The 18,501-nt window shown below is 38.5% G+C and overlaps 1 protein-coding gene across 1 annotated transcript in view; it reads left to right on the top strand.

Moving 5' to 3' along the window:
- Positions 1-17,837, top strand: part of SLC1A2 (solute carrier family 1 member 2) — an 85,741-nt gene extending 67,904 nt beyond the window's left edge. Inside the window, exons 10-11 of the mRNA XM_058807563.1 lie at positions 5,035-5,266; positions 8,724-17,837. Of these exons, the coding sequence (XP_058663546.1) occupies positions 5,035-5,266; positions 8,724-8,798 (307 nt within the window). The 3' untranslated portion in view covers positions 8,799-17,837. The remainder of the gene's footprint in view (positions 1-5,034; positions 5,267-8,723) is intronic.
- The last annotated feature ends 664 nt before the right edge of the window (positions 17,838-18,501 follow it).

Raw genomic sequence — 18,501 nt, 5'->3', positions numbered from 1 at the left:
AATATCAAATGTTTTATACTTGTAGAGACAAAAGTTGGTTTATTTTTGTATATAAGAAAGTAAAATACCTTTAAAAAGAGTCTGTTCCAGGGCAGGACAAAGACCAAAGACAAATAAGAATGAAAACTGAAATAAAGAAAGTAATTCCCTAGTTTCATTTTACTGACAGATCATTCAGACTAGAAAGAATGGCTTTCATTTCCAAGAACTTGTGATCAAAGTCCTCCTGTGCCATTGCAGGTCCTCCAGTGAGAAACTGCTAACCTACATATTGTTTTCTGAGGCTACTGGTCTTCAACACTTGAATACAGAAGCTGTAAATACAGACAGAGGAAATGCCAGGCCACATCCTTTCTCTTGCTGTAATTTGACAGCTGGGATATCCTTCTGTCATCTGGGCAGAGCTGAAAGAGACTCAGTAGCCCTTAAGTTGTACTGGCCTCTAGAGACACTTTTGTATTGTCCTGTACTGCTGCAGCACAGTGTATTCTGGTTTATTCTGGCCAACAGCCAGCTCTCCCATAGTTTCCTTTGAAATAGTAAAGACATTTGTTTTTGTTGTTCCAGCTGTGGTGCCCAGAAAGGAAGACATAAATGTAACTGCACTATTTATGTGTTTTCTCCTACACTTGCAGCCTCAGCTGCCTGCTTCTGGTAACTTTCAGTTCCAGATATACAACCAAAATTATGCAAGGAGAAATAGCAGAGTTGAGAATGTACCTATGCAGATAAAATAGAAGTTTAATTTTCTGTAATTATCTCTTGGCTTATTGAGAAGAATTGAAGAAACGAAATCAATCCTCTGGCATGTATTTTGGGTCTACTGGCATGGTCTATCTGTCACTAAGAATTTTGAAGGATAACATGCAGCTGATTTCTGCTTCAGGGTAGAAAGAAAAAGGAATTTACAGCTTGAGGAGGCAAAGGGAAAACTTCACTTAGATTATTTATTTATAGCTGAATCTCATGATATCATGATGGAGAATGGTGAAATGAGAAGATTCAGCAGGCATAGGGAAAGATGTGATGTTCAGTGGGTTTATTATATTTATGATGTCATAGTTGAAAACAGGAAAGCGGTACAGGAATCTGCAGCTGGAAGAAGGCGAGAAAAAATATATAAAAATATGTTTTAAATATCTGGTTTTCTTCGCTCTCCAAGTAAGGCAAATAGGTAGGTTTCTGCAGCTGGTAGGAGGATGTGCAAAAGAGGCCTGTGGTTTGCTTGGTTTTTTAGAGAAATGTATTTTTAAAATATTGCTGTGGACTGAGAAGCTCTGCTAACTCTGGCAAGCCCCAGAGCTGTAAGTTTATCAGCAGCTCTGATCCATGAGTGGGTGTTGCATTTCAGCAGCATTGTCCTCACTGGCTAATCCAACCTTGCTTAAGAAATAAAAACTTCTGTACTGTGCAGCTGTAGCCATGATGAATGTAGGAATAGGAAGGATAGGAATTCTGAAAGAAATACTTCAAGATGTCTTTCCAAAATAAATGCAAGGCAAGAAAACTTTCAGCCCGAATGGTTGGGTTTGGATCCTCATGGCCTACTGATCAGCAGTGCCAGTGCACCCTGACTCAGAACTGAGAGGTAAAAGAAAAAGAGATAAAAGAAGAGGTGAAAAGCTCTGTGTCATGCCACTGTACTTCTTAATCTATGCTCAACAACTGATAGCTTCATTTTCCATCTTCCAGTGGCTATTTTGTGGTAGCCATAATGATCTAATGAATTATGAAAAATGATGCTGCTGATATAGCTATATCAAGAAAAGGCACACAGGCCAAATTCTGAGCAAGGTTTTGTACACACAAACTACACATAAAGAATATCTGAAATGAAATGTAAAAACATGTTTTATTTACCTACAAACATTGAATAATGTTACAACAGTATTTCTAACAGAATGTAGAAAAGAAAGTTAATAAAATATTTAAGACCCAATTCCAGCCACTTTTCTGGGACCCATGAGTAAATGCAACCAGCCATGTACAAATACTTAGAACATCCCTTCAATAACATTTCAATTTCAGATAAAAAAGGTTTTAAAAAATATTCTACTCTATGAATTTTTCATTATTTTGGACAAAAGCAAATATCAGAACATCAGCTGATTTTACAGTACTACCACCATCTGAAAATGTGGTCTTACCAAAACCAGTTTTGCATAATTTGGTCATTGTGTAACACAAAGATCACACTATGTAAAATCCTAAACTTGACATTCTCTCCTTCAAACGAGCTGAAAGGTTTCCATATTGATTTTTTTCTCAAGCCTCTCCAGTATCTGTTGGGTTGTTCCATTTTTCTACCTTCCATGCATGCATACCCAGTGTTAGCTCTTTCACCCAGGCAAGTTTCCCAGGATTTCACAGCTCTTACAGACTCTATTACAGTTAAAAGAAAGGACAACACAGCAGTGACATTTAACAGGATAGCAAATATATGCCAACAGATGGAATAAAATGAGCTTATTTTGCTTGAGCTACAAACTGGGTACTCTCCAGATGTGAGCTGACAAGCTTAGCAAATATCAGTGTTACCAGATTAGTGGTATTTTGCAGCAAAGAGAGCGGAATTAGGGAAAATAAGCTTGGGCAGCTGATCCAGTACTTAAACCTTCATTCAGTAACTCAGAAAAAGATTGCTTCAGTTCTGACTCTGGGTCTGAATATTCTGACTCTGATCTAAGCCAAGGCTTAGATCAGAGTCAGAATATTCAGACTCGGGTGAAGTCTGGATGTAATGAAAAGGGTCTAGACTGCAACTTTGCTATATTTGTTTTGTTTACATCATCCCACTTGCCTGGAATTAAGTGGTTGGATGGTTTTAACAAAAGAGTAAGTGCAATTGTCTTTGTTCTTCATAGGGTGTTCTTTGCCCCAAAAGAGGTCAGTGGCACTTTGCTGTTGATTCCTGACAGCTGAAACTTTGCTGTTTCTATGGAAAGGACCTTCCTTGTTTCCTTCTGATCATGCAGTGTAACACATTGTGCATCAGTGTGCAGTTTGTATTGCTTTATCTCTCAGCTAGTAGTACGTGTGCATGAGCTGGAGCATCTCCTCAAATGACCCTTCCAGAATGTGAATTCTGCCTCAATTATATTTATGTATTCTCTGCACCTTGGTTTTTTGGCGTGCTATACTATCCCTCTGTCATCTGGCATCAGTGAATCCTTTCCAAATTTAACACCACTCATGCAAAAAAATTAAGTAGGTGTTCTTTTTGAAGAGTTGTATTGCCAGGTTCAGTGTATTTAATGGTCTTAATTAAAAATCATGCCAGAAAGTCTTATTTTCCTATTCTACCACTCTGACCAGGTTTAAAATAGACATTTTCACAGGCATTGGATGAGAACTGTATAAAACATTTAATTTGCGTGAAGCAAAACTGGAAGGATGTTTTCCTTCTATAGGTTGTTGGTTTGTTTCTCGAGGGAATTACTGTAGTGGTTTTCCCCTTCTGGGTATTCTTTTGAAGACAAAAACCAGAAAATTAACTGCTTCAGCAAAGATATTACACCACAAAGTCTGTAAATATGTAAGCATGATAATGTTGAGAGGAAGAGGAGAAACTTGAATGGGACTGTAATTCCACAGGTGAGAAAGGAAGATGTACTGATGTGTAGAGCAAAGATGTTAAAATGTGCTCAAAATTTGATATGGTCATGAATAAGCATGAATAATGAATGCTTACCAGTTGAGACATTATATATTTAGATGTTTTCTTCTTGGTGTTCTACAGAAAAAGGAGATGTCACACAAATCTAGTACTAGAAATACTAGAAAGGTTGTTTTGAAATTAATCGCTCTCTTGGGAAATGAGGTCTTACATGCTAGCTTTTGTCACTTGGCAAATGTGCACACTGTTCAACCTGGCCATTTTGTGTAAATGAATCTTCATAAATATACTTCTGAGAATTAATTGGTGTAATCACTTCTCTGACCTATTTGGCAGAGCTAGACTTGGCTGCTTTCAGTCGGTTTAATTTGCAACCCTTGGTCAGAAGGTTTTTAGGAGTTTTATGTTTAGTGCAGATATGAAGAGGCAAAAGAGATTGTAAGTTATTTTTTTTTCCTGCATCAGGAAAGACAGCAGGACCCAGCTCCCATTTTTGCAGAATTTTGGTCAGGTTTGGGGCAGAATTCTGAAGTCAGGGAAAACCCACAACTGTGACTTCACTGTTGTCAGATAGAGCCACACTAAAGACAAGACAGGAGAAAGACAGCATGTCTGTTTAATGGCATCCTGTCCAGAAAGTGCCAACAAACATATTTCTTTGTAATGAAGCATGTTAACCTCTGTTGACACCCTCCTACAACAAGGGACACTCGTTAGTGAAATGCTGTCACAGGCTCATAATTTTGTAGGCCATGACCTATATTTGGGTTGCTCATATGCCAAGCTCTGGTGCACGTAGTGTGAGTGGGCATGCTGCCACACCAACAGATGGCCATCTGTAAAGATGGTGCCAGGAGAGGAGCTTCAATAGCCTAAGCATTATGGAGATATTTCAGGCATTTTTGTTCCCCATAATTTGCTCACTAAGAGTAAAGGGACGGGCCTTTTGTTAATTCAAACTAGAAATGAGATCAGCTCATCAGAACCAAAATCCTTTTCTCTGGCTGCATTAAGTTCAGTGCTCTGATAAATTCAGATTAAATAAAGGGTAGGGGTGTGAGCCTGGCACCATGATATTGAAACCTCCAGCTCCAGAAGCAGGCATGGGGAATCTCACTAAAGCACATCTCTGCAGTTTGGCTGTGACCTAGCATACATTCATACATTCTTTGACATATTCCATGAGAATAAGCAGCTGGGACATAGGAGTTTGAACAAGCAGCTGGGACATAGGAGTTTGAACAAGTCCCTTGGGAAAGCAAACTTCTCCCATTTCCCTTGAAAGCTCCCATCTCTCTTAAAAAGATACCTTTAGCTTCCTGAAACAAATGCAGTAACTGTACCATGAACAGGGCTGCCATGCCCTACTTTTTCTTCCTCTCATGCCATTCAGCCTCTGCCTTTTCCTTCTTTTGTAGGGACCGGATGAGAACGTCAGTCAATGTGGTGGGGGATTCTTTTGGTGCTGGCATTGTCTACCACCTTTCCAAGGCAGAACTTGACACCATTGATTCCCATCATAAAGGGCATGAAGACATTGAAATGACCAAGACTCAGTCAATCTATGACGACATGAAAAATCATAGGGAAAACAACTCAAACCAATGTGTTTTTGCAGCTCACAACTCAGTCATGGTAGATGAGTGCAAGGTACCTTTCACATTTATGGATATTGAGACATGTATATAGCACTGCATGCTTTATTTTATCTTATTTTTTAACCTGCATGTATTTTTCAAATCGTTCTGCAAATAACAATGTGACAACAAGGTCCATGAACCCCAGACATTTTGAATGTGTTTGAGCAGTTCAAAAGATGGTTTTTTGCACTCTTCTTAAAACTTGTCATTTGATGGGAAAAAATCATGTACTTTGTTTACATATCAAAAGGCAAGATGCAGCGTATTATGGAATATGCCAAGACACAGAGAATATGGCATCACCTTCTATGGACATTTACTTAATTTTCTGTGGCAACAGAGAACTTAATTGCCAACCCAAATGAAGGATGGCTGCAATTCAGATGCAAGTGTTGTCACTTGCTGACTGCCTTCATGATATGCTGTTCAGAGGTCGACACGTTGAATGCGCTTTGGCATGAGAATGCTCCTGCACTCACACAGCACGCTTCTGCTTCTCTTCTGTCAGCATTCCTTCCCCAGGCACTAAGGCACAAACACTCTCTCCCCTCTGTAACCTTGCTGTAACTAACATGCAATATTAATACTAATAATGATGTCTTGATCAGAGTGAAGTGAGCTTGAGCAACCCCACCAGCTGAATGTGAAGATAGCTTGGGAGGTTAGTGGTTAGAAGTTCACTAAGAACCCACCACTGGGATGGAGCTGTTTAAAATCAAATCCAGAGAGAGCTTTTGAAAAGGAGGAGAAAAGAAAGTAAAACAAGGCGGAAGTTCTCATTTCATAGTGTTTTTTCCTGATTTCATAGTCTCTTTTTTTGTTTTTTTTTGCACTGATTAATGCTCCAGTCTGATGCTGTGCACTGTCTTTGAGACAGTGGATTTGCCAATCAGCCTACCTTAGCCATTTATCCAAACAGATTCTCTTGTACCTTCCAGTTGCCACAACTGAGCCAGTATCTAGCTGTGAATGACTGCACTAAGTTCATTAGCAGATCACCATTTCTATTGGAAATATAATCCTATACTGTCATTTTCACTTGTCTCTAGCCTGGCTGATAATGTTTAGAATGATTTTTTTTTTCTTAATGCTTACTTCCTGAGAATGCAGGCCAAACCTGAATTTTCGGGGGAAAAATTAATATTGAATTCAGGAAAAAAACAAACAAACAGCATTCATCTTATCTTTAATTTTTCCCTGAATTTTCCAAGGTTTCAATGAAGTGGGTTTTTTTTAAACCATCATTTTTTCTGATATGACTCTCCCCTTCTCTTCAGATCCACTCTTTTTCCATTTAGAAAATTTAAAAAATAAGATCGGAAATGGAAAGAGAATACATGCTTACACAAAATTGAGAATTGTCATTAATTTATATTTCTCAAAAAAGGCAAGGACACAAGGGAATAAAATTGGAAGAAAAAAAGAAACACTCTGGAAAGAAAGAGCATGTGCACACACACACTTTTTAGATAACTTCTTTTGGAATTTTTTAAAACTGTTAAGTTAAATAGACAATGCTGGATTTAAGATTATGTTTACAGAACTGAATACTGATAGTTTTGTCTGCTCCCAGTTTCTCAGATTTGCAGACAAATCCAAGTCAAGTTAAAAAGTAGTAGCCTGTTGCTGAAATCAGTACTTGCTGCACTTTTTTTCTCCTTCAGTTTCACATATCATTTCCCTCAACTGAGGCAACAGATTGCCTCAAAGCCATGGATTAATGGTGCTGTATGTCATCCTAAGCACACCCTTTAATTCAAGTTTGGGACCAGTGATTTATGAGCGAGAAATGTTTGTTCTTTTTAATTGTTTTAGGTTTGCTCTGCTTACAGTCTCAGTCTCGTGAAAAGAGCCAGGCTTTACTGGATTGAGCACAAGACTGACTTTGAGCAGGTCACTTCTCTTTTCTGTCTGCAAGCTGCCAAAAGGATGTGTTGTTGTGACCTAATTGATGAGCTATGAATATATGCTGGCGCTTGCAAAGCATTTGGATCATGTTGAAGTGGTCTACAACTCCCAAGTGTTAGACTTGCAAAGGCATCAGAGAGTAGGATCTGGGGCTTTGAAACAGCCAGCTGTTAAATTTGAAAAGCCATCTCTTCGTCCTGTCCAATGCGCTGGTGGGTTGAAAAGCTTACTGCAACTCTGGTCAGGATATGGAAAAGCTAATCTACTAGCATGCCCTATTTACTTTCTGTAATATATTCCATGTATAACACTAGTAGTTTATAATTTTGCATGGTCAATGTACATAATTAATAAGTAGTTTACCTTTGTATGGGGTTTAGAGTGGTTGCTATTGCATGATATTTTTGTATTTTTTTATTATCATATTTCACGTGACTCTGTGTGATTTTCATTTCTGAATAAGCTGGTAATTCCTGTACTTGCATGTTTTCCCCTTCCAATTATCTAAGAAAAAGCTTGACTTTGTTTCAAAAATCAGTGCATTTTGTCATGTTTCCATGTCCCAATGCTTCCATGCATCCTGCTTATCCAGCATGGGGAATTTCAGCTCTGTCTTTAAGTTTTCATTTGAAGCTGAAGATGTTAACTTACAAGGTAAGTTAGGAAAAAGTAAGCCATCCATTTAGAATTAAATGAAAGATTCTCTCGCTTTATCAAGATCTACATCACTTTTGTTGAAATTGACATTTTATCTTTTTGGGTTTTTGATTTTTTAAAGTTATTTGGCTAGAGATTCTTTCTTAAAACAAAGGTTCATTTATACTGGTCTCTGGAATGGAACACGTTGTCCAGTGTTCACTGTGAGTTGGTAGATCTCTATAGGTCTTTTACCATACTTAGAGCCTAAAAATTCCAGCATATATCTTTACAGGAAAGAGTGAGGTTTTGCTGCACATCATGTGAGACCAGTTTAGCATTACTATGAATTTTTAATTGGACTGTAGTCAAAATCATTCACTACATTGTTACAGTGGTATCATGAACAAAACTTTCACAACATGTCTTTTCTTCCATTTCTTTAAAGGTGGTGTAATTGTAGGTGAGTTTGTATAGATGCACATCTATGATTATTCTGGCCTTGCATATTTTTCATGTTGCATCAGGTATGCAGCTTTGCTAAGGAATTCCACTGAAAAAACACTATTTTCTATATTAAAGAAAAAAATCTGCTTTTGACATTATCCAGAGAAATCCACAAGAGACAGAAGGGGTAGAATCTGACATACTGATTTAAAAAAAAAACAAAACTGCAGTGAAGGTTCAGAAAATGTGGAACATTTTTCTACTACTGATGTTTTCTAGTCATTATAATAAATAAATGAACAGGAGTCTCACTATTTGAGAGTGTTGTGAATTCTGAATAAATACCTTTTACTTATATAATAAGTGACAGTGTATGTAATTCCTGTAAATATCATAATCTTCCATATAAAACTCACTACTTTTCTTGTCAAAGTGCCTTGGCCTTTAAGTTGCTTGTTGATGATAATTGCTTGCAGGTAACACTGGCAACCAATGGCAAATCTGCAGACTTCAATGTTGTTGAAGAAGAGCCTTGGAAACGGGAAAACTAAGTGAAGAGATTCCTAGCTGCATCCTTAATAAGTCCTGAAGCTATCTTGCGGCAGAAGATACCATGATTAAGAAGATTTCTGTTTGTTTTTTTTTTTTTTCCTATTTAACATTACAGTTTCTGCTTAATTTTGTAACTGAAACTTAGCAAAGATCCCATCAAGTCATTGTAGTGTCTTTGCCAAGCAATGATCCATAGCCGTCAGTCTCCCTTGTGTTACTGTTTGGATGATGCACCTGGAGAATGCTCCATGCAGTGCAATGAGCTCTCACCCACTTCCCCTTTCATTCAAGACACAGAGAATGTAAATGCTGCAAAATGGGAAGATCAAAGTGCCAGTACAGTTCACTACAGGGACTCAGGGTCACAGATACATACAAGAGAAACATAACACCACGTAAGCCTTCAAGTCTTTTGGTGACTCTTGTGGCATACCTGATCTGTTTATCACTGTATGGCTAAAATACCTTTTGGAAACATCCCTAAAGATTTCCATTTGTTTTGATAATAACAAGCACTGTACTTTTGTGCCTAGTTGTACTTTAAACTGAGGTTAGATCCGGGGGCAGGAGTAATGCATAGAAGTCAATAAATTGTCCCAGACACTTCGTTAGATCAGTACAACTAAAACTTAACATCAAGAGAAGACCTTCAATTTGTATGTGCATGTGGTATGTTCTTATCAGATGTCCCAGGGCAGGTGCAGCCTTTCTTTTATGCTGGGGCTGTGCTGCTTTGTGACCACAATGCACCCTACAATACAAGGCAGTGTAATTACAGGGGTAGTAGTTCCTTCACTAAAATTTATGACTGATGTGCAAAATACAGAAAACCATGGACTCAGTTGTGCCATTTTTAATCAAAGTAGGTGGTACCTTACTATTCACCCTGCTCCACTGATGTCAGAGGAGTTTCCCCCATGCGTGGGAAGTAACGTACTACTAAGATTGGTTATGGATGTCATGATTGGGTACTTGATAATGAGCTGCAAACAACTTCTGAGTCCATTATTCTTACAGAATTTTTGAATATGATCATCAGTAGCATTTGCTATGAAGTGAAAGCCATCTTTCAAGTACATCATGTTTCATAGAGTGGCTAAATCCTGAATTCATTGCTAAACCAAATTCCATATAAAGTTAAGAGAATTTGTCCAGGGTTAGGACTGAATGAAAATGAAACCAGAATTTCAGGATTTAGGCCAGTATGTTGAATTACATCTCTGTCTCTTTTGCAGAGTAATAAGTATATAACTCCCTAATGTCACAGAAATGTTTCTTTGAGCGCGTGGCATCTGAATTAATGAGACAGTGTTTGATCAACATACTATATCTGACTCAACCTGTCAGAAGAAATTACAGTGAGAATAAACACCTTGTGAAATTATTTTAAAGGTTATTGTTAATACTTAGCAATTTTAAGTTACTGGTGTATACCATTATACTGTTAGCAATGTTCCATAGCAAAGCTGAGCCACGTGGTCTTGGATGGTTCTTCTCACAGAACAAGCTTTGTGCAATTTTGGGGGGAGCTCTCAGAAGTTTTCAGAATGAATCATAATATGAGCATATGGTGAACTTAAAAATGGCAAGAAACAGAGTTCAAACATTTATGGAAAGAGGCCATTTAGTGTCTATGCTCAGACTAGTCATGGGTTTAAAGGGGAATAATGTGTTTAACTGTAGAGTGTTATTTGGCTCTGTAGAAGCTATTAAAGTAAAAAAATAATCTGCTTTTGTTCATCTGCATTCATATAAATATCTCTGAAACTGCATATGGACCTAAGCCAGCCAAGGCTACTTGCATCATTAATGATGCGCAAGATCAAGTCCACTGTCAGAGTACCCCTCATTTAAGCATTTATCGTGGAATAGTTTTCTTACCACTGTATTTTTGTCATCACTTGAATGCCGTGGCCAAGCAAATCCTAAGCAAAATGGCCTATAAAATTTAACCAATATTGAACCACTGTGAATTCTGTAGACCTCTAACATGTATTAGAGGGGGAGGCCTTTCCCAAAGGCCTCCTGAAGGATCTTGAGGATTTAATTTTTTTATTTTTTTTTTTGGTGAAGGATGGAATTGTAGATTTCTCAGAGAAGTGGCGGGCCAGTTGTATTCTCTTTTCTTCAGTCATTGCTATTAGCATACCCAGCGTTAACCTCTGTCTAGCTATTGCTTCCCAAGTAGCATTCCCTGGGTTATGGGCCTGAAATGTGCCTGGGATGGTGTCTAGGTACTGTAAAATGTTCCCTACTCTGAGGGTCCTAGCTTTCATCAAGTGAAATTTGCTGTCTCTTGAGGGGCAGTTATATCCAAGAATGAGCACACACCATTTACCCCACTTTATGTCTAGCATTCTTGAGCTGTTTCATGGCACAGCTCACCCATTAATAGATGATTTTTTTGTCCTCTTCACCACAGCAGTTTCTTAGGAGCAGCCACACTGATTGCTTGCATTGAAAGTAGTTTTAGAAAATTGGTCCATATACTTTTAACTGTCATTTGAAACTGTTTAGCAGTTGGAAACAAATAGGAATGTCAGCAACATGTGACCAGGCAGCTCCACAAAATTACATATTGAGAAACACTTAGAATATGCTTACAGTTATCCACTTGGGATGTAATGCCCTTTGAAGAGTGCTTCTTTGGATGGAGACTAGGGAAGGAAGTGCTAGAGAAACCCCACCCACAAATGGGAGGATAAATTTGGATCTTTTGATAGGATTAGAATAGCAGACTGTGATTTTAAAGTGGTAATTCTGTAGATACAGTAACTCAGGGATTTTTCAAAATATAATTATGACGGTATTTCTCTATTTAAATGTGGATGTGGGAGAAGGAGAAATGTTGGGTTTCGTATATTCCTCTGCTTGTAGCCTGACTGAATATTTAATATAGTGTTACTCCAGTGCAGCACTGTATTAAATCATCCAAAAGCTTTCCATTTATGTGGGAAAATGTAACTCACTCTTGGCTTTCATTTCTCGATTTGCTCATTCCACGAGGCCGGGTTGCTACTTAACTAAATAAACAGAAAATGACCCAGGGACCATCCACTTCAGCTAATCCAAGGTTCACATTTCAGCAGGCAGTGCTGGTTACTGGCCAGCCTCCTTTTGCTTTCACTAGGAGTCTCAGTGCATTAATTTGCATCTGGCAAATTTTTTGTATCTGCTCGCAGTGCTGGGGTGGCAAAGTTAAGGAAAAAGCTCAGTGAAAAGTCATTTTGTTTCTGTGTAGTTTATATTAACATTGTTTTCTGCTGCTCTGTCAGTTCCCTCCACCTTTGTCTGTGCAACTGTGATATCCTTTGGCCTTTAGATTGCTGGCAGCACATTGGCACATGGAACACCAGGCAAAGACTCAGTTCATTGCATACAAAATTACATACATGCTTGCACATTTGCTTCGTGCATTTGCTGCTGAAGCTGGGTCAGTATTCTTATAGTATCTGTTCACTGAAAGTAAAGCAGACTGTATGTTAGAACAGCAGAAGAGGTGGAGCACTTTGCCACTTAAATTGTTTCTTCATTGCTGCACCAGCCTTTTAAGAAATGTGTGTGGGTCTTACACACAAAGATTCTTCAAACATGTAGGACAAAAGCCACTTGGTCCCTATTAAAAAATGTGGTTTTTTCTATTTGAATTGGTAAGAAACTTATGATGTCTTTGAAAAACTGTATGCAGTAGTAAAAACTGTGCCTGCAATGCTTTGACTACGTGAAAGCCCCACTGAAATCTGTGGGAGTCACAATGTTCCAGGAAAAAAATCAAGTCTCTTCCTGACTCTGTTAAGTTATAAGACATTTCACAATCCCATCCTAGGCAATAGTCTTTGTCTGTTATTTATAATGAAGTTGATTCTCACATGGAAAAGATTTCTGCCAAGATACTTCTTTTATACTTAATTGTTTCAGTGCTACAAGTCCAGCACTGAATTTAAACTCCGCACAAAAATAAGGATCACTCTCATTACAGATTTTTCCCTTGTTTTTTTCTGAGATATAGATGATCTCCATTTCTTTCTCAAAGCACATGGAATTCTAGACCTTATGCCACTTTTAAAAGTAGGAGTAATATAGATTTCTAATTTGTTTTCCATCACTCCCAGGGCCACTAGTTTTCTGGCAGTAGACACACAGAAGAGTAGACTGTTCATCTGAGAAGCTGAGGCATCAGCATGTGAACAAATTCATTCTGGTGACTTGCCTCAATTTTCTTTGCTTCCTTGCATTCATTTCTGTTATTGCAGCCTTGTTGTAGCAACACAGGAGCAGTTGCACAAATCCCCATAACTATAGGCAATAATAAACCTCCCTCTAACATTCACTTCTCTTTCTATCTTTAAAAAGGCTCTGAGCTTTAGTACTGGGCTCAGAAGAATCCTTTTGTGGACACATAAAGGTGTAACTGTTTCTTATCTCTTTGATTTCCATTCAGCTCTTTTGATTGCTGCATTTGAATTAATTTACAGAAGGATAAATAAGGGCACTTTATAAAAATGTACTGTAATATTATTCTGTTATGAGCCTGAAGACTATCTCGGTTTTATTACTGTGACTTTTAAGGCCACAATTAAGATATTTTTCATATTAGCCATTATGATAGGTGTGTAGTCCATTGAGACAGTTCACCTCAGCTATAATTCACCATATAAAATTATGTAGAAGCACCTGTTCCCAGCAGAAAGCATTCTTGGAAAGATGAGTTATTTTCTTCTCTCCAATAATATTGGTGACTTTGAAGGGAAAGTATTTGCCCAGTTTCCTTTGCCTGAAGAATGGTACAGAGAGTGTAGTTTCGAGTAGTAAAAAGAACAAACAAAGGATATACAGTAGTGAAGTGTCAAAGAAGGCAGTTGAGCTGTAAATTACTTGTTCAGCTTTGCCATGCTGTTTTTGGAAATGTCGTGCTCTTGCTTGTGATTTTCCTGAAGCAATGTATTTGGTGCACATTCCTTCCAAAGTCATCAGTCTTCCTTCCCCGTGGGCACCAAGGCAGTGTCTGCCCCCAGACAACGCACAGAGCCAGGCAGGACCCCTGGGGAAGCCTCCAGCAGCAGCCGTGCCTGCTGCAGCCTCTGCAGTGGGGGCCTCCCTTGGTTTTCCTTCTGGTCATACTTTGTGCTCAGTGGAAATCTGCTGCTATGAAGGAGTCAAACTGCTGCTGATGTCCAGGTCCTGGTAATTCTCTTACTTCTCTTTTGATTGGCCTCCCTGGCACAAGATTCCAAGGAACTGTCCCTCACAGGTGCCCACCATCCCAGAGACATTGTCTCCTGTTCAGGGGAAACCCAGTGACTCCCCACTAATGGTGGATTCACATCTAACAGATAAAGTGGTTATGCAGTTGCAACTAGGAGTCTTACAAAAAAGCCAGGTTACAAACATTGGAAAAGCCTAGAGCACATGACTGAGCCACTGAGTATGTCTACTAGTCCAGGATGGAAATAACCGACTGCCTAATGCAAAATTTGGGGAGACAAGAAGACTTGTGAGGTTTCTCACTTAACCCAACCTTTGATCTCCTTTCACTTCTAACTCCATCCTGCTGCAGAGCCAATGCTGATCAATGCTAGATCATCCAATCCTTCTAGTCTTCTACTCACCATTCAGGAGTCCTGCAACTGTTTTTAGTGATGCTCTGTGGCACACGCCATTGCACAAAGGGAAGCTGTCATAGGCAGCATCACACAGCCTGGATTGTCTTGTACTTGTATATTGCTTTGTACATAAATAGTGTAGTCTGCTGGAATTTTTGTATCATTCTATTCCATTCATTTTTCTACAGTTTTTCAAAGACTGTAAGCAAACTGTGCTTGCATATTGATTTTGCAGTCAGTATTGTAGATTATAGCATTTCCATGTTGGCGTTTTGTATGGACTTGTGAGTTCTTGTGTACTACAGGTTGTCCTTCCTACTTAAAGACAACTGCATACACTTCCATCCAATATATCCTGCTCCTTTCTTAAATATATCTTATTTCCTATAATCCAGTATGGGCTCTTGCTTGTAGAATGCATCAGAAGAAGCTGAATATGTATTTATAGTGTTAAATATTGTGTGCTCAACACTGATTTAGTTAAGAATAATACAGGTTTTAGGAGTTTGTACTTGTTCTCTGGAAACTACAGTGTAGACTGAATTAAATTACCTAGTATCTGTGATTTACAGACACACAAATATTTTCTTATAATGTTTTGTATGGGATCATATTAGGTAGGGAAATAATCCTTTAAAGGTGATCTATACCTTAGAACAAAATCAGTTTTCTTATGACATTTAGGATCAATGAAATATTTTTGTGCTATGTTTGGTGATGAATTATAGACAAAGCACAAAATGCAAGAAGCAAATAGGAATTTCAAGATGTCCTTAAATGCTGCAGTTCATCATGGAACAATACTATAATAATCTGAGCAATCTTCTAGATTGACTGTCTTGGGCAATCGTCCCTCACTTTTATAATTTTTCCTGATGTTACCTTTGCCAAATCCTGCGGTTCTTCCTTAGGACCTGTTAATGTATAACAGGTTGCTCAGAACACAGTTTATACAAAATAGATCTGGGTAGGCAAAAAAATATGTTGTCAGGCCCCATCCATCTTGCTACAATACAGTGTGTGTGAGTTCAGCCTGTGGAAAAAGTTCAGGATTTTGCCACCTAATTTTGCCTTCTTGAAAAAGGACCAACAGAACCACCATGGGACCAATGTAACTGGGTAGCATCCATAGAAATACCTCCTGTGTTCTTAAGTATTTTTAAGAGAATAACCACTATATTTTTCAACCCAAATGACAGTTACTTCTCATTTTGGTAATTTCTTCCCATTAGGCAAATACCTGTTGCCATTAAGGTCGTGGCTATAACAATTTCAACTCAATTAATAAAGAACTGTTTCTAGAGGAATACAAATGAAATAATATAAATATTCATAACAACTATATAACAAACAATAAAAAAATCTTCTCTGGCCTACTAGCTCTTTCACTATAATTCAAAACAAAGAAAACATGGAAGAGGAAGGACTGCTGTCCCAGTGTGACTGATACTGGGTATCTCTTCAGCTATTCAGAAATCTGTGGGGCCATGTTATTCTGCTGAGGTTTTGGAGCCTACGTTTCTAGTAGATATATATGTAGGAAGTGTGTTGATATACCCTTGTATTTTGATCTATATTGTATTTTTAAATCAGATGTAACAGGTATTAACTTAATAGGAATTGCAGGTAGAATAGTGCTGAGTTACTAATAGCTGTAAAACCTTATTGATACCAGTTTTGACATTTTGTTGAAGCATGATGTCCAGTGCCTCTCTGCACTTAGTGTAGATAATGTAGCTATCGATATGTAATTTCAGTGAAATGGTGTATACAGTATGTGTAGCTGTGCTTTAAATTAATTTAATTGGTTTCTGTGTGTTGAGCCATAGTAGAAAATTAGACTGTGTTTTAAAATTTTGTTCGACTTTCTGTTTTTCATTTGTATCTGGGTTTGTTTCTTTTTGACCGTTCAACTGATTAGATTCCACAGCTTAGTAACTACTTTATCTGTCTTTTATGGCGTACCCAGTTTTAATAACATTCAGAATCATGTATGCAGCCAGCTCATTGTAAATATGTTAATTTTAGTTTTCAATATCTAAGCAGTATGGTGTGTGTTAGAAGCTGCATGTGTGTAGTTCCCTGGCAGTGAGTGAAAGTGATCCCAGCATAGATTTGCTGCCTGGTGAATACACTTGTTAGGACATAAAAAATCAATGTTCACCTGGAATGATAAGTTTCTGTTTTATTTTCTTCTTGTTTGCTTCAAATGTTTGGACTCTTTCTCACCGGAAGCTTAGTAAGCCACTGTTTAAATTGGCACAGTGAATCAGGGGAAGTCCATCTAGCTGCATTCCTGCTGGCTGTCCGGGCTGCCTTTGGCTTTGTGCACCATCAGCCCTTAGTCACCCCACAGCATCCAGGATCCCCCTGAGGCACTTCCAGTCCCTCCTTGGGCACAGATGCCAGGAAAGCAGTGCAGTCCCACAGCTGGGGCTGGGCAAGCGTGCAGGAGCAAGGGGCTGCCAGTTCTCTCCAGAGTGCCTGAGAGTCCCAGTAGGAACCTCTGCTTCATCCCACTAGCAGGAACAGTCTCTGAGAGAGATGAATACACTCATGGGCAATGGGGCTGTTTCTTTCGTTGCTAAAAAGGGATATTAGCATTTATTGGAAAATAAATGCAAAATTAAATACATCTAAAGCTACTGTGGTTGTTGTACAGGCCTGTTATTTACAAAAGTATGTCTCATCATAAAAACAGACAGATCAACTATACAGTCAGTGGCAAAAATCTTCTGATATCAGAGCTATGGTTCAGATCTATGAGAAAATAGAACCCTGCAGCAACAAGAAGCTGATTCATTCCTAGGTACTCTGGACCTGGGGCTTATAAATAGAATCATCCCCTCTAGGCAGAAAGAAATAAAAATTAGGCCCCAAAGCACAGAAACTATCTTGCTTGGTGAGTCCCATTATGATGCTTCAGGATGAATTGCGCACTGGAGTATTCTGTGCTGCCTGCTCATCCTCCTTTGCCCCTTCTTTAAGGTGACCAGGCATGAACTGGAATGTTTTGCGATGTTCTATTGTAAAAAGGATTAAAAAGAAGAGGGATAAGGTTGGTCTTTACACTCAGAAAGTTCCTGAGATTTTGAAATTATATACTGTACAGTATCTATAGCACAATTTGTTTAGAAACTAATAAATGCAGATGGTAAAATTTCTCCCAACCCTGGGCTCTGTTCTTGTATATTGTAGTTGGAATGCCCTGTAGACTGATTCTATTTTTGTAGTTCAGATCCTTTCCTCTTTACAAGGATTGTTAGTCATTTGCTTTTAATGCTTTCTTACAGAGTGAACTGATTTCTGTAACTTTCATGTATAAAACAAACTAGACATTCTTTCTATACTGGAAATAGTCATGAATATAATATTTCACTAAGTGTTGTACCTCTTATGTACATATCATCAATAAATGTTGATTCATAATTTTCACAGCTTACATCTGTGACTTTTCATTTCATCCTGGGCTTAATATGGGAATGCTTTAGGAGTTTTAGCATTTTCTAAATGAAAATGCTTTTCATTTAGATGAAGCAATCTGATGAGAGAAGCTGCCTGTTCTGAAAACTACATGCAGGGTAGAAGATGGACCTGACTTTGCCAAAGAGTTAGAAATCTCACCCCTCACTTTATCCTCCAAATATTCCAGGATGCTGGCTGCAAATGTGCTCAGTTTCCACAAAGGCCAGGATTCACTAACTTCATTCTTGGCAAGAAGAGAAGTGAAAAGACATTAGAAGAGTAGGAGGACACAAATCAATGGCTGCAGTTGCTTTAGAAACCTACTTCCCTCCCCTGGCTGCTAAAAAATAAATCTTTTATTCATAGCCTTTCTAAAAAAATAATAAACAAAGCCTGTAGCGGAACTTCTGGTGTTCTTTATAAAGAAATCAACAGTATTTAACACATAAATGAAGAGATCTCATGGAGCGAACCGTGGCCCAGTGGAGTGGCAGTTGCCAAGTATGGAGAGAAAGCTCCAAGGTTGCCGCACGCTCGGAATAGCAGGCGCTGCGGAAATAGCACAGCTACCGGTGTGTGATAAAGGCACAGCCGAAACCTCGGCCGCGAGCACTCACAGTCTGCACAGCCCTGG

The sequence above is a fragment of the Ammospiza caudacuta genome, chromosome 6 (genome assembly GCF_027887145.1).
Source record: "Ammospiza caudacuta isolate bAmmCau1 chromosome 6, bAmmCau1.pri, whole genome shotgun sequence".
Classification (NCBI taxonomy): Eukaryota; Metazoa; Chordata; class Aves; order Passeriformes; family Passerellidae; genus Ammospiza; species Ammospiza caudacuta.
Note: the sequence above shows the minus strand (reverse complement) of the source record. Positions and strands in the feature narration are given on the sequence as shown.